This window comes from Artemia franciscana, chromosome 20, assembly GCF_032884065.1.
Source record: "Artemia franciscana chromosome 20, ASM3288406v1, whole genome shotgun sequence".
Taxonomy (NCBI): domain Eukaryota; kingdom Metazoa; phylum Arthropoda; class Branchiopoda; order Anostraca; family Artemiidae; genus Artemia; species Artemia franciscana.
The window spans coordinates 24,625,198-24,641,449 of NC_088882.1; the positions used below are offsets into that span (position 1 = coordinate 24,625,198).

Here is a 16,252-nt window from a genome sequence, read left to right on the forward strand (position 1 = left end):
TTAGATAAATGTACAAAGGCCTTGTCATATGCTTAATCTACTTGTTCCTTACATAGTGTTCAGTCTTAAAGCTAAAACACTTAAAACTTTAAATAGGGTGTAAGAAACTGATAAGAGATGAAACCCATGTAGTTCACTCACACCAGAATAATATAACCAACGCTGTCTAATGTAACTAATACAGTCAAAATATTCCTTTTAAAACATAAAGCCAAATATTACCTGTAATGTTGAAGTCTGTATTCTGTATTCTTTTTTACCCTTTTTTGATGAGAATCTGCCTGATTTCAAAAAATAAAACCGTCTTACGGTAATAAATAATATGTATGGATTTATGTATAACTTTATTTCCCACCAGAAATATGACCGACTGAGTCACTAAAAAATATAAAGAAAAACAAACGAAACGTAAATCAGCACTAAAAGTACAAAACTAGCCCAACAAAAGGAATCTGGGAAAGATATTTCAAAATTCATCGATAGCTGGTACATCTTTATTTCTTAGTTCAAAAGCATCCAGGGGGGGCAGCAGCCCTGTTCCAGACAGAGTAAGTAGAGAAAGACCCTTGTCAATAATAACCAAGTTCTGAATAATGACTATTTGAAAACAATATGCTCACTGAATTTATATACATTTCAGGCTGATTATAAAGTTTAAGTGAATGACTATTTAAAAGGTATTAGCACAAGATATTTATCCGGTTGTATAAAAAGGGGCGATCGTAGGGGAACATATCTTAAAAATAGGTGACTTGACTAAATCTACACCATCATATTGTACATGCCAAAGAATCTTCAATCGGGCTTTTCGAGTCCCCTTTGACAAAGATTCAAAATTTCGTATTTTACCATGTTTATTTATTTAGTTTTTTCTTTTTTTGTCGAGTTCGCTTTGACTTGGATGCCACGAATTACTTGAAGAGGAGTCATTTAACTGAAATTTAATGTTTTGCATCTCATACAAAAAAAGATCGCACCGCAGTATTTAGCCATAATCCTTTATTTAGTGCCATAAAACTGAAAATTTTTCCGGACTAGGACGAAAATACTTTAGAGTGAAAATTGTGGGACGCTTCATCAACATAGAGCTATCAAAAATCTATTTATAAACATCTATTTCAGAGGTGATATGGCCGTGTGGTGGTACATTTGCCCCAAACATGTATGCAGTCTATATAAAATGAACTGTAATTATAAAAAATTCTTAAGCTTCATTTGACTGAGTTGATTCATTTGAGGCTTCAGTAATTTATATGTAGTATTGTGTAGATGCACAACAAATATTAGGATAGGAGGTGGAGCATTGGAACCTTTTATTGCTTACATGCTCCTTTCGAAACCTGCATGCATAGATTTTTTTCGTTTAATTGAAACTCCTAAACGTTCCCTATAAGCTTCATTTTATTACCCTTAGAGTCAGCAGTTACAGTAACTGTAGTGGTAGTATTAAAAATACACATATAGTGCCTTCTGGCTGGTTCAAAGTCCCCCACAACTTACCCTTAAAGGTCTGAATTTATAATTCAAGTTGCTCTTCAGATATTGCTTTGCTAACTTTTTGAAAGTCCACGAGCTCATAGTGTGTTTTGATTTAGTCTAACGTCTACCTAATATTTCTTATAATCTTCACTTAATACTCTTAGCCTGCACAGTAGCAATAGTTGTTTCGGTTTAGTGGCAGTATGCGCTTTTCAACTTAATGCATCCACCGTTCGTGAAGCATTGATGATACGTTTTCTTTTTCATCTTATGGGTTATTTTGCTATTGTTCTCTTTTTCTTTTTATTGTTCGTTGCTTATATTGTATTTTCTTGTATCCCCATTGTATCCCTGGCCATGGAGCCTTTTTAGGGGGAATAAGTGTATTGTATTTCCATTTTGTATTGTGTTTTGTATTGCATTGTATTGAAAAAACTTCTTCTTCTTCTTTTTCTTCTTCTTGACAACCTGTGTGGGCATAGTGTGTTTCGATTTTGTTCTTTACGGTTTCAATATATCCCAAATTTTTTGCCTTAATACATTTAGTTTTAACAGCAATAGTAGTAGTAGTAGTAGCAGCAGTAGAATCAGTAGTAGTAACATTAGCTTTAGTGGCAATATTATTAGTAGAAGTAGTAATAATAGTAACAGTAGCAGTAGTATGAGTAGAAGCGTTAGCATTAGGATGCAAATACTCTTCTCTGGTTAGTTCAACATCCCTCACAACAAGCCCTGTTAGTTTGAATTTCACACCCCAGTCTGTTCCTAAGATATTACTGTTACACCCTTTTGACAACTGCATACAGAGGGCGAGTCCTGATTCAGTTCATCTTCCCCTCTCAAAATTTCTTGAAAATTTCACCATCATGCTCTTAGGCACAGCTGTAATAGTAGTAGTAATAGTATTGTAGTAGTGTTGATATTACTAGTAATAGTATTGAATAGCGGTAGTACTACTAGTAGCAGTAGTATTAACCTATTGCCTTTTGGTCAGTTGAACATTCTTCTCATCGAGTCCTGGAAGTTTCAACTTAACACAATTAGCCATTGCTATGACATTGCATGTATGTCTTTTTGATAACCTGTATGCTCATATACTTCTTGAAATTTTCATCTCAATGCTTTTAGCCTTACTATTATTTGCAATAGAAGTAGTAGTAGTAGCAGTAATAGTGAATGTAGCAGTAGCACTAGTATTAGCAGAAGTGTGCACACATTGCCTTTTGGTGAGATGATCGTCCCTTAAATTATTCTCTGGAAGTTCTAACTTAATACCCAATTAAATCCTTGAGGTACACTATTTAGACGAAATGCATGGACATAGCGTCTTTTGATTTAGTTCAAATATCCCCTTATTACTATAAATGGAGTAGTGTGGTAGTAGTAGTGGTTGTAGTCTTAGTAGTATTGTTAGCATTCAAATATTGCCTTTTTGATAATCTCCTTTATAATATCCCGAATTTTCGAAATTAATATACTCAGTTATTCCTGTGTTGCACCCTTTTGACAATCCATATCCAAATAATGTGTTTTGATTTAGCTCAGCACTCCCCTTAAAATTCTCTGAAAGCCTCATCTAAATATCCTTCGTCTTCTTGGAAAGTAAAGTTAGAACATGCATACCTTTCTCAATAACATATACTAGGTGCAAACAATGAACGAATGGCCTACCTTACAGTCCTTGTCCTGAGGACTGTGGGGTGGTTGACATCCCCAGAAACATAGTTATGGACCTTTCAACAAGGGTTAACAAAATTGTTTTGTTAGAATTTTGATCAGATATGTTTTGGGGAGTGATGGGCTTGAAGGATGGGGTTGATTACCCTCCACTCACTTTTGACTCTTAATAAGGGCAGTAAAACTTTCAACCTCCAGTCAAATGAGCTCCATCGGATCCAAAGTTTATACGATTACCCGTTCCATAAGAAACTTATCCTTGTCAACGGGCTCTGGAGGACTGTGTTCACCCAAAAGACATTGTTATAGGTTTTTGGACTATTTTTAACAAATTGGCTATTTCACAATTTCACTTGAATGCGTTTTGGGAAAAGAGGATGTCAGGGAGGGGGTTAGCTGCTCTCCATCATGTTTGGCTCTTAAAAAAGGACTAGAACTATACATTTCAAATCAAACGAGCCACTTCTAAAGTTCACAAGACCTCCCCTTGCATAAAAACCCTATGAACCCCTGAGGCATAACTTACAACCCTTACCCCCAAACTCTGGTGAATTTTGTTCACTTCGAAGGCCTTATTATATGATCTTCGGACTATTTTTGAACAAATGGCTATCTCAAAATTTTAATCGAATACATTTGTGAAAGATTCAATGTAGAGGGGGAACAGGTACCCCCGGTAACTGTAACTTCTAAAAAGGGAACTAGAACATTTTCCCAATCCAATGAGCCCACTCTTGAGTTCATACGACAACTCTTTCTATCAATACCTTATATGCCCTCTGGACATAACTTAAAACCCTTGCGCTGAGGGCTTCGGGGGGTGGTTGTCATCCTCAAACACATAATTTCCAGACCTTTCATCTATGCTGAACAAAATGGCAGTCTCAAAATTTTGATTAGATGCTCTTTGAGAATTAATCGGCCTGGGGGGGGGCTTGTTGCCTTCCAATTACTTTGACTATTGAAAAGGGTCCTTTCAATTTCCAATCGAATGAGTCTTTTTCGAAGTTTCTTCGACAACAAATGGCCATCTTAAAATTTCTATCAAATGCATTTCAGCAAAATATGAGGTGTGTGTGTGTGTGTGTGGGGGGGGGGGTTATCCACCCTCTGGTCACTTTTAATCTTGAAAAGGGTACTAGAACTTCTGATTACCTATACAATGAGCCCCCCCCCTCCGAAGTTTTTACGACCATTTTATCTATAAAAACTTCATATGCTCCCAGGGTGTAACTTACAGCCTTTGCCCTGAGGGCTGCGGGGAGAGGGAGGCTGTAAACCGCAAAGGCATAACTTTCAGACCTTTCAATTCCTCTGAACAAAATGACTATATCAAAATTTTGATTTGATGTGTTTTGGGCAATGGTTGGCTTGGCAGGGGCGTTTGTTACCCTCTAGTCACTTTCGACTAATAATAGGGTCACTATTCCCTTCAATTTCTAATCGAATCAGTCTTTTTGAAGTTTCTACGATAACAAATTTCAATATCAAAATTTCTATCAGGTGCATTTCAGGAAAATACGAGGTTTGGGGGGAGGTTATCCACCTTCTGATCACTCTGAATCTTATAGAAAGGAATTGAACTTCTGATTTCCAGTCCAATGAGCCCTCTCTGTTTGTACGATAACCCTTTCTATATAAGTCGTAAATGCTCTCAGAGCATAACTTACAATCCTTGCCCCGAGGGCTGTGAGGGGGCGGGGGGTGTCATCTTCAAATACATATTTCTGGACATTTCAGCTACCTTGAACAAATGACTATCTCAAAATTTTGATTTGATGTGTTTGGGGAATGGTGGGAGTGGGAAGGGATTAGTTGCCCGTAATCACTTTCAATTATTAAAAAGGGCACTAGCCATTTCAATTTCCAATCGAATGAGTCCTTTTAGAAGTTTCTACGACAAGTCCTTCGATACGAAGTCCCCTGGCCTAAGACAAAAAAAAATGAGTAAACAAATAATATATTGTGCCCACACCGTTCTTTACTTAGGCAGCGCTGTTGCGCTGCCTTGATATGTTAAACACTATTGCAGCAACAAACTATTGTTAGTATGGCGCGACTGACGCATTTAGTAAGCAAAACTTAAAAAGAATTTTTAATAGCAATTCATGTCTTAAAAGAATCTAATTTTTATGGTAATTGCGAAAATATAAGATTCGTTAGGTTTAAAGTCACCGAACTTATGTAACGAGCCTCAGGGGTTGATCCAATTTATAAAAAAAGGGAAAAACTTTCGCAACTATGTTCTTTCATTCGTGCATTGACATCAGTTTTAAATTCATTCTTGTCATTTTTTTCGAATGCCTTCGATCGCTTTAGTCACTACACTTCATAAAATAATTTATTTTCCGATAAATTGTGTTAATCCTCAGGCATATTTTATGCCACTAGTTTAGGACGCCACCAATCGATTTATAAGTATTGACATATATATTTTAACAGCAAAACGAGGAGATTTATGAATACGGTTGTTCCCGTCACATCTTAGATAGACCTATGCATAATTTGAACCCGTGGAACATTACAAAATGCTTGAATGTATTTTGTTCGACCTTATCAAACTCCCCACAAAAAAGTCACAAGTTTGATTACCTTGTCACAATCAGTTCAGTGTTTTTGTTTTCAAAAAAAAATTCCTTTTGTTTTTTTTTTAAATTTAATTTTTAAAAAGGCCTAATTTTCATCAGGTCAATTCTCCTTTTAAGTCCTTTTTGTCCAAATGAAAAAATAATTCACTACAACTTGCCGAAGTATCAATTCGTAATACTGTGCTTGGAACAATTTATTGAGCAAAACATTTGATAATAAAGTCTAACTTGAAACAAATAAAAATCACAAGGAGCATGAGCGGGGTTGCTAACTCGAGAAACCTTCAAAAGGCTAAAGTAACATTTGTAATTTAATAAAAATGCGATAGGAAAGGAAAGTACTCAAATCTTTAAAGACAAAATCACTCCATTTAAAAGTCTTTGGAAAGATAAATCCAGTTATGCTGTAAAAAAAAAAAAAAAAAAAAAAAAATCTTATTTCGTTCCCGTTTTCTCCGATTAAAGTTATTCCTTAGAAACCTCAATTGGCAAAACAGAATCTCAAATTTAAGCAATAAATATGGGCCTATTTTGTTTCCTGATACAGGTAGGTTATAGGGCAGCCTTTTGGGTTTCGAAAGTGGGGAGAGGGGCAACAGTATACATATTTATCGTAAAACATATTGGTCGTTATCTATGTTCGATTTAAGTTTGACTTCAATGCTGACTGCAATTTCTGTTTGTTTTAGATTTCATTGACTCATTCATAATAATTTCTGTTTGTTCTAAACCTAATATCAAACAGTTTGCGGTAACAAACTCTAAGCAAGCCCAATTAGCGACTCGACTCAATAGCCACCGAAATCCTAATAGTGTAATTTTCACAACAATAGATGCATAAAAAGAATTGATTTTTCATGCTCATTCCAGATATATAAAAGTCATAAAGTTTAATGCTATCTATGGATAGCTAAGTGTCTTAGAAATGTTGCCTGATTTTCAAAAAAAGGGGAATACCCTAAAAAGTCAAGGAATCTTAATGAAAGTCGCACCATCAGATTCAGCGAATCAGTGAACTCAACTGTATAGTTTTCAAACTGCAATATGCAAATATGTGGAATCTTTCATTTTTTGCCAGAAGAAAGAATCACAGATGCGACTTTTATTGTTTGTTATTTCTTCTCAGGGGTAATGGTGTCGAATCAATGATTCTAGAAGATCGGAAGAAGGCTCATTTGAGCCGTAATTAAAATTTCAAATGCTCTTCTTAAGTAGCCTAAGAAATTGGATGCATCTAGTCCGCTTTCACTCCCTCCCCTCCAAAGTCCTCCGGTGAAAATTTTGAGGTAGACTTTATGTTCAGTATCGTTGAAGGGTTCAATAACCATGCTTCTGAGGAAAACATAACCCCCTAGGGCTTTAAGTTATTACATTTGTCTTTTGGTTACATATAGTATTTGTTATTGGGAAGTAAACATACCTTTTTCGAAGGAAGATGTTTCTACAGGGGAGGGCATTTTATAAGGGGGATTTTCTACATGGAAAATTATCCATGAGGAAGGAAGTTTTCAGGGATGAACTTTCCAGGAAAACTTTACACCAGGTACTTTGGCAGAATTCCTAAACAAGATTTTTCTATTTTATTTGTCCTACTTTCTCTTGAGCAACTCATTTTTACATGTGCAGATTATCTGGGGAATTGTCGAGGGGGAATTTCAGCGGGTTTGGACTTATCTGGCGGACTTTTCCAAGAGGGGTGATTTTCTGCGGGAAAAATTCCCCATGGGAGATTTTCTGTGAGAGAAATTCTCCACGGGGAATCTTCCGCGTGAGAAATATTCCATAGAGGAGGAGATATTTCCGTGAACTCTTTTCCAGAGAGGGGGGGGGGGCTGGAATTATTTGAAAGTGATTAGAAATTAAAAAGCTGCTTTTAGATGAAAGTAGGCCAAGGAATATTTTCTAGGTGGAATGGGCCGCAGGATATATTCAAGTGGGAATTTTCAGAAAGAATTTAATTGTCTTAGGGGGGGAGGTGGGAAAGTTTTAAATAGGAAAAAATTTCCATGGTGGGATTTTACAAAGAGTTTTTTATTGGAGGGCAAGAGGTGGATTTTCCAAATTATTTGATCACAAACTAAATTAAAAAAAAAAAAAAATTCAACTGAAGATACGGAGCAACCGTACAACTTACAGAAACTAAAATTATTCGAAGTTATATATGAGGGGAGCTACCCCCTCCTGATTACCTCACTCTTTACGCTAAAGTTTGATTTTTTGTCCAGTTCTTTCAGAACGACTCCTGAAACCCAAGAACTGTTTAAGTAGAATAATAAGTATTTTTAAAGTATTAAAAAACTTTATCGTGAAGAGTGGGGATTCGAGGAGGGGGGAGGAAACTCCCTCATATACGGAATAATTTCTGTCCTTTTTGAGTTTTAATGTTGCTTGCTCCTTACTTTCAGTTGAAAAATTTGATTTTCTATTTAATCTTAAATAAGCTGAGTTGAGCTAGTTTAAATTTGCTCTTTACAATATTTGCTATTAAGCAAAGTAATTTTTCACCTTTGTAGGTAGGGATGTTTAAAGAAGGATGACTGGTGCAAGCTGCCCTAGGCGCCGAAGCTATGGGAACGATGTGGCTGGGGCTTTTTTTTATTTTAGAGGATGCCGTTATTAATTTTGCCACAAACGCCACAAACCTTAGGAACGGCCCTGTTTCTTGTTTATTACATGCATAGTAAGCACTTTGGGAAGACGAAGCTAAGGGATACATCCTCCTCCAAAACACTCCTTTGGTGGCACAAAACTCCTATAAAAAGCTTGTAAAGGTTCTATTGGCTCTAAAACTGATTTGGTTTTATCACGATCGAATATTGTTACAATAAATTTGGCGACCCACGGCCCCTTTTAAAAAAGGGAACTGCGCTCTTAGTAACCCATATCTCTCCCATAGTTGTACCAGAGTGACAATCTCAAAACAGATTTGACAAGACCAATTTCTTCTTTTTGGAAATTTTTGTCTCCTAAGATTTAGACTTTGGCTTTCAAGTCATTTACGCGTCGCCGTGGACGAGTAAAAAGGTGTGGACAAAGTTCTCTCACCAAGTTAGTGGTTTATAAAAACTTGAATGAACATCTTGTTTGATTCAGTATTACTTTGTGTCTTAACGAACTATCACCTTAAGAAAGAATACAAAGGAAATTTCGAAGGCTGTTAATTGTGAAACCATAAGTTGTGTAGAAGTAAGTCTTATCTCAAAATAAAAATTACACTGACACACTAAGGATTTATGCAAAAGCTGGCACATCTTGAAGATAGATAGCATAGAGTTTAAAGTCAGACGCGGCATTTTGGAACCTCTGTATCTAGAAATATTACCAGACTTTAATATGAAGGTAGTAAAAAGTAAAATTTGGAGAACTTTATAGTCTGTTATTTGACTCCCATTTGGATATAGCTTCTTGCGATGGTGCACGATCGGAATTTCTCCTGTCTTTAATTTTACAATTAAGCTGATCGCCTAGTTTGAGATATCCATTCCATCTAGTCTTTCTAAAGTTTTTATTCTAAGAGTAAAGAGAGCGAATACAAGACATTTTTTTTTACATCAAGCTTCAATTACGTTGAAGAGGGCCCTAAAAATACTGGCCCTACTCTTGAAGGGCACATTGGCCCACTAGCTGAAGTGTGTAATATTGTTTACGCTTAAGTTGGTCATTAGTTTACGGGCGAAGAGGGATACTTGTCATTGTGTTTGTCAGCAGTTGTCTCGATTGCGGAATAACATTATCTGTCAAAACCGAAGAAAATATTGTCTGAAATTACAATTAAAAGTGATTCTTGGCATTTGGTGTAAGATAAATCCAACCGCCAGAAAAGTTTCATAATAAGGATATGTAGAGTTATGCAACTGTTGATCGTATTATTAACATTGGATCACATTTTGTGTCAACAGTATTTTTCCGATTGGGAAAGCTATTCTGACTTTTTGAATTTTGATTATGAAAATGAAAATATTTCATTTGAAACGGATGAAAAATGTCAAGAAGTTGCACATCATAAACACGAGAATAACATGATTAGAAAATGTGACCGAAGTGACGAGAATCTTATGGATATAACTATTGGATTTTTGACATCTTATATCAAAAACAAAGTGGCTGTGGGTGCTTTGACTTTGGCCGTTGAAGCTGTGAACGCTGACCCGAGTCTTTTGCCGGGAAGAACTTTGAAATTCTATGCCGCTGACATAGGGAGCCAAGAAAAGGTAGTCTAGAATTTTAAATTGAGAGCATTGTGATGTATTGCGGACAGGGGTGTAATTTGCTATGGGTCAGTGGGGGGAGCTGCTCCTCCAAGACCTTGGTTTGCCTCCCTAACAAACCCCAGTTTACCTCCTAGCCAAAATTTAGTTTCTTCAAAAATCTTGTCAAAGCTTAGATAAGCCAGCATAATTCAAGCATCAACCACTATATGGCTCATTTTTCAGTTTTCACTGTCATTTTCACTTAAGTTATGAAAATTGGCTCAAACTTTGCCCCCCCCCCAAGGCTTTTGACAAAATTACGCCATTTAAAAGGTACGGATTTAGGGACTGGCCTCTCTAGAAGGAAACGCTAAGAAATTCTGAACAGTCAAAATTATACATTCTCAATGAATTTTCGATGCGTGACTGTTTTTTTTTAAATTAATTTAACTGCAAATAAACAACCTGACTACATCAGTTGACGGGAAAATCAGGGAGAATAGCCTATATAATTTGGGCTATATGCTTGACTATAAGGGAGGGGCTGGGTCTAAAGTAAAGTGTTCTTAGGAATGACATAAGGATGTAAATGCATGAGCAGTCCGTACATAAGGAGACATGATAAGAACCCAATTCTTACTTCTTAATATACAAAATAATCCTAGTTAACATATTTTCCAGCGGGAGAACCTTTATCTTCACTTCTTTCACTATAATATGAAAAAAACTTCGTTTTCTTAAAGAGTTAAAGAGGCTGCGTCCCAAAGTCGAACCTTAAAACGTACAGGAATTAGAAGAGGCAGTTGGGGGGCTGCCTCCCCCCAAACCCCCAGCTTTTAAAGACTCTTTTGTACAGGTTTTTTTTGTGGGGGGACTTCATTGTTACTAATTACTAGTTTCGGCGCAATGGTTCTCCTGTCCTCTTGTGTTTAATATTTTTCGAGGTTATTCCATTATTCATTCATTTCAATTTTTTGTTAATTAAAAGAGGGCCTTTCCGAAGCCAAGAGCGGGGGGTTAGCAAAAAAACAAAAAACCTGTACAAAAGAGTCTTTAAAAGCTGGGGGTTTGGGGGGCGGCAGCCCCCCAACTGCCTCTTCTAATTCCTGTACGTTTTAAGGTTCGACTTTGGGACGCAGCCTCTTTAACTCTTTAAGAAAACGAAGTTTTTTTCATATTATTTCTGTACGGTTTTCTACAATCCATGGTGGATGTAATTTAATAATTCCTGTACTCCTCGTACAGGAATTAGGAGAGGAACTTGAGTGGCTGCCGCCCCCCCGCTTTTAAATCATTGTATAAAATAGAAAAAAAAATAGATAGAATGACCGAAATGTTTCTTTTGCTCATAAGAAGCTAATATTCTGTTATCTCTCAATTGATAAGCTGTCCAGGTGTTATCAAAATTATACACTTTTATTTTGATGTTGTTAAAAAAATCGCCCGTCAGGGACTTGAACCCTTGACCAGAGGATTAAAAGTCCCGCGCTCTACCGACTGAGCTAATCACTTGCATGCGTGTAAATATAACTTCTCAATAACTTTTAAAAATTTCAAATTAACATGGGCTCTTATGGAGAGAAATGCGTTAATTAAGTAGCTAATGCGTGGTTTCTGGAAAACAGGGAAGGAGTTATCGGATCGAGCTGAAATTTCGCGGATAAGCTCCTGGGCCGTAGGGGACCTTAACTTGTGAATTTCAGCCCGATGGGACAACGTTAAAAGGGGGGGGGGGGGGGGTTGGGGGTTGAAACTTTCGGGGGGTTAAGATTTTCCTACGAAACTTTCCAGGAAAATTACTCGGAGAATTCCGCATCGAATGAGTCCTCGTACACCCAGATCCGATGTCGGCTGTGACCTGTAGGCGTCGAGGAAAAAAAGAAAATGAAATTTAAGTGCCTATGCGTGGTTTCTAGAAAACAGGGAAGGAGTTATCGGATCGAGCTGAAATTTCGTGGATAAGCTCCTGGGCCCTAGGGAACCTTAACTTGTGAATTTCAGCCCGATCGGACAACGTTAAAGGGGGGCTGGGGTTGACGGGTCGAAACTTTCGGCCAGATTTTCCCCATGAAGGAAAAGTTGGAGGGGGATGAAATTTGGGAGGTTTCTTAGTTGGAGCTCGGGCTACGAAATGCATCCCTCCCCATCCCTCTGCGACCACTGGAACAGAAGATCGCTTAACATTGTCGTGTGTCGCCTCTTTATAGAGGCACGAGTGTGTCTCCTTGATATTTCCAGTTTTTCAATCATATTTTTGATCGATGTAAGTAAGTATTTTGGAATTCTTGGTACCTCCGTATTAACCAGTACACACTCGAGAAGTTTGCAGAATGTAAGATCTAAGGAAACCGGTTTCATAGCCACAAAGACAAATAACGAATGATTGAATGCACTGGACTCTATTTTGAAGAGGGATTACAACAGTTTGAAACTCATAAAAATGAATACCACAAGTTTCAAGCTTAGTATATATCTTTGATAGAAATCAGACTAGCTTCAATAATCAAACATCTTTGAAAAGATAACAGTATGAAGGCATTAAATCGAGTAAAGAGCAAAAAAGTGAAATTGCAAAAATATTTATGTATATTTTAACAAGGGATTACCACAATTCAAAAGCCTTAAGAAAGAAAACATTTTGAAGGCCATCAGTTACATAATTACAATAGAAAGGCCCTCCTAAAAAAATTTACGATTATTAAAAATGATGATTCTCTATTTTGGCAAGGGATTGCAAAAATTCAAAAACCTTAAAATTGAAAACCAAAAGTTTGAAGCTTAGTACATATCGTTGTTAGAAATCAGAATAGCTTCAATGATCAAATGTCTTTGAAAAGAGTTTGAAAAGAGTTTGAAAAGACTTTGAAAGAGTATGAAAAGACAACAAATTGTCAGCGGTTAGAAGACAAGTGACAATGAGAATCCATATATAGAAGCCTGCCGCGTGCCGAGTGCCGAGGCCCTTTGGCTGGTAATTGCAAAAAATATTGGCATATATTTTAACAAGGGATTCGCAACAATTAAAAAACCTTAAAAAAGAATATCTCTGATGAAATTTATTTCTGCTTTTATTTGCGAATCGGAGCAAATATCAGGGCACTATCAATGGAGCGCCTTTATTCGGGCTACTGGCAAATATTTATGTCAAGAACCTAGAAAATTGGGCATTAAATTCTTATTTTTATAAATATGTCTATTGGGACTGCTACATGGATGACGTAGTTCACTTTAAAATTATGGGGAAATTGAGCTTCGGGGTTTCTTTGATGATCCTAATACTTATGATAGAAATTTGCAGTTTACCCTAGAAATTGAAAATAAATTACTGTTTTTAGATGTGTTAATTATTCGTAATACTGATAAAATTGATTTTACTATCTATAGAAAACCAACGAAAAACAATAGATATTTTCATTTTAATTCAAATCACCCTCCGCAAGTTGAAAGAGCAGTTGTAACTTTTCTCATTGGTCGTGCCCTGAATTCGCTCCAATTCGCACATAAAAGGAGGAATAAATTTTATAAGAGATATTCTTTTTGGTAACGGATACCCCATTTCTTTTGTCAATAATACAATTTAACCATAGACTAAAACACATTCCCGTACATCCAAAGATGTTTAATAATATTAGGCTCCTGACAGGCCGTCAAATACAATCTATATTCCGTTCATCCCGAAAATCACATAAAATTTAAAAATGTTTGCGCAAAAAATAATCTGTATCCAGTTTTCACTAATAATTTTAAAATCGCAAATTTCTTAATCTCTGGTAGAGATAAAACCCAATTACTTGCCAAAGAGGGGCTTATCAAATACCATATGACTGTGGCAATTACTATGTTGACAGAACTCATTAAAATCTTGAAAAACGGCTACACCAGCATAAAGAAGACAGCTAATTAGCATGAATGTCTAATAGTTCTAATAACTCCCTTGATTCTGCTTTAGCTAATTATATATTTGATAACCCGAGCCAAACAATACTTTTTGAAAAGTCTTTTCTCACAAGTAATGATTTGGGGATAAAAAAGGTGGTTCGGCAATCAATCGAGATTAGACTCAAAATAAATCATTATGTTTCTTAAATAGGGACTTAGGGGAAAGGTTCTTTTTACTAAAATTTAAGTAAAAATGATCTAACAAAATATTTTACTATATATATATATATATATATATATATATATATATATATATATATATATATATATATATATATATATATATTCAAAATCAAGGTGAAAATGAAGGTGATTCAAAATTACCTTCAGGTGTCTGTGTTGGCTGTGTCGCTACACTGATTTTGTGATAAATTTGTCTAGATATGTTAATGCTTAAAACACTACGACTATTTTTGGTTCGATCATCGCTTAAATTGAATGAAGCTAAAGCAAAACACGAGTTCTAGTTCAGTATTTGTTTGTAAAACTCTTTAGAGAGCAAGTGATATCCTATAAAAGGCCAAACAAATACATTTGGAAATTGTTCATGCAAGAATGCAATTCGACCAGGCAGGCAGTAGTCCCCAGATAAATTAGCTTTGTTGGCTACTTTTCCTGGGGGAGAATGAAGGACTCCATAGTGAATACATATAGTGTTGAAGGGTCCCAAATACTTGTAAATAACATTTGCGTAATTTACGGCATCTTTGTATCTTTTTACTGTCTTTTACGCCATAATTTATTGGCAACGAAGATTGTAATGGTGCTGTTGTCCTAACATGACATTTTTTTCCTCTTTACTTTCATCTTTGACACGTTCTGATTCCTACTGTTGCTTGTGATTCTCGCTGCTGATAATTTTCTAACTGCATGCTTCTTTGTTCTCGTGGTCATATATTTTCTAACCAAACACTTCTCTGTTCTTAATTTTTATTTTGTTTCGTTCTGATCTTCACTGTCTCGTGTCTTGTAACCCCATATTTTTTTTGGTCTTTACTTTCGTTTTTGAGTCGTTGTGATTCTCGCTGCCACTTATCTTTTAACTGCATATTTCTATGTTATTCAATTTCGTTTTTGACTTGTTCTAATTGACCGTTTCACTAGTATTCTAACTACATATCTCGTTGATCTTTATTTTCGTTTATCATTACTTCAGACATTTTTTCAGTGCCTTTTGCCTTAGCTGCTTGTATTGGTCTCGTCACTTTTGATGGTCTACGTTGTTCATTATCAACCGTCTTACATTTATATTTCTCAGGTCGTTGTGTTGTTCTTGTCTCGTTGGATGGTCCAGTTTGTTCATTTTGAGCTTACGATTTTGTCCTCTTTTGTTCTTCTTTGTACTGATTTTGTGCTTATATTAATTTACATTTCTGTTCCCTAGATATTACGAAACTGCTGAAAATGCCTTTTGATGTTTACATCACCGAATATGGGTCCATCAATTTAGATATTTCAAATTTTGTGTGTGTGTGAATGCTTTTAAAACGGTTTTAAAATCTATTTTCCTTGTGTCTTCTTTATTTCAATCAACATAATTGCTAAACTTTTAGTCTGTCCTGATTTATTGTTGATATCAGATAGTTTTTTTTACTGGTTTTATCCTGGAAAATGATCTCTCTCCAGAATCAACACTTACTGGAATTGTTAAGAACATTTCACAATTACGAAAATCAATTGTTCATTTTAATGGTGGCGTGGGGCCCTTTCAGACGGCGCGAGACCCTGATAGTTGGTTCAAGAGTCATTGTAGTGGGTTTCTGAGGAAATGTCCAACATAACCTGTACCAGTGTTAGGCAATGAACCTAACTCGTAATTTACTCGCATTTACAACCAGGAAGCTTTTACGCGGGATTATTTATCATAAAATTACATGCAACTAACAAATGATATTTGGAATCATCCCCCAGTAGAAGCAATTCGAATGTATTTATATGTATTTGCAAACACTAGAATTATTTGGAGGATTGATGTGGAGTAAATCATAAACAAATTTAAACTATAGTTTGAGTTTATTTATTAACTTTTTAATTTGTGTTTTCTCACCCAAAACTCTTTGTAGTTTGATATCATAACCGTTTATGCTGCTTCAATACTATCAAATTGTACCAATGAATGGCCACTCCATCTTTAAAATGGTCGTGCAAAGGAAATTTTGGGTCATATAAGATATTTTATTTCGACAGTAAAAAAAAAAGAAAAGAAAAAAAATACACCAAGATATTTTGGGAACAATTGTGAGGTCCTTTCTCAACAGCAAACAGAAATAAGAAATTAATGAAACTAGCAAAGCAGAAGAGAGAGAAAAGATAATAGTAAAAATCGACTTCATATCAAAGATAATGCTAAAAAAAGAGCCATTATAAATTGGAACTGAG

At 35.9% G+C, this 16,252-nt stretch overlaps 1 protein-coding gene across 1 annotated transcript in view; it reads left to right on the forward strand.

Moving 5' to 3' along the window:
• Window positions 1-8,811: 8,811 nt before the first annotated feature.
• LOC136040030 (guanylate cyclase 32E-like) overlaps window positions 8,812-16,252 on the forward strand; it is a 265,444-nt gene continuing 258,003 nt past the window's right edge. The window contains exon 1 of the mRNA XM_065724096.1: window positions 8,812-9,955. Within this exon, the coding sequence (XP_065580168.1) occupies window positions 9,593-9,955 (363 nt within the window). The 5' untranslated portion in view covers window positions 8,812-9,592. The remainder of the gene's footprint in view (window positions 9,956-16,252) is intronic.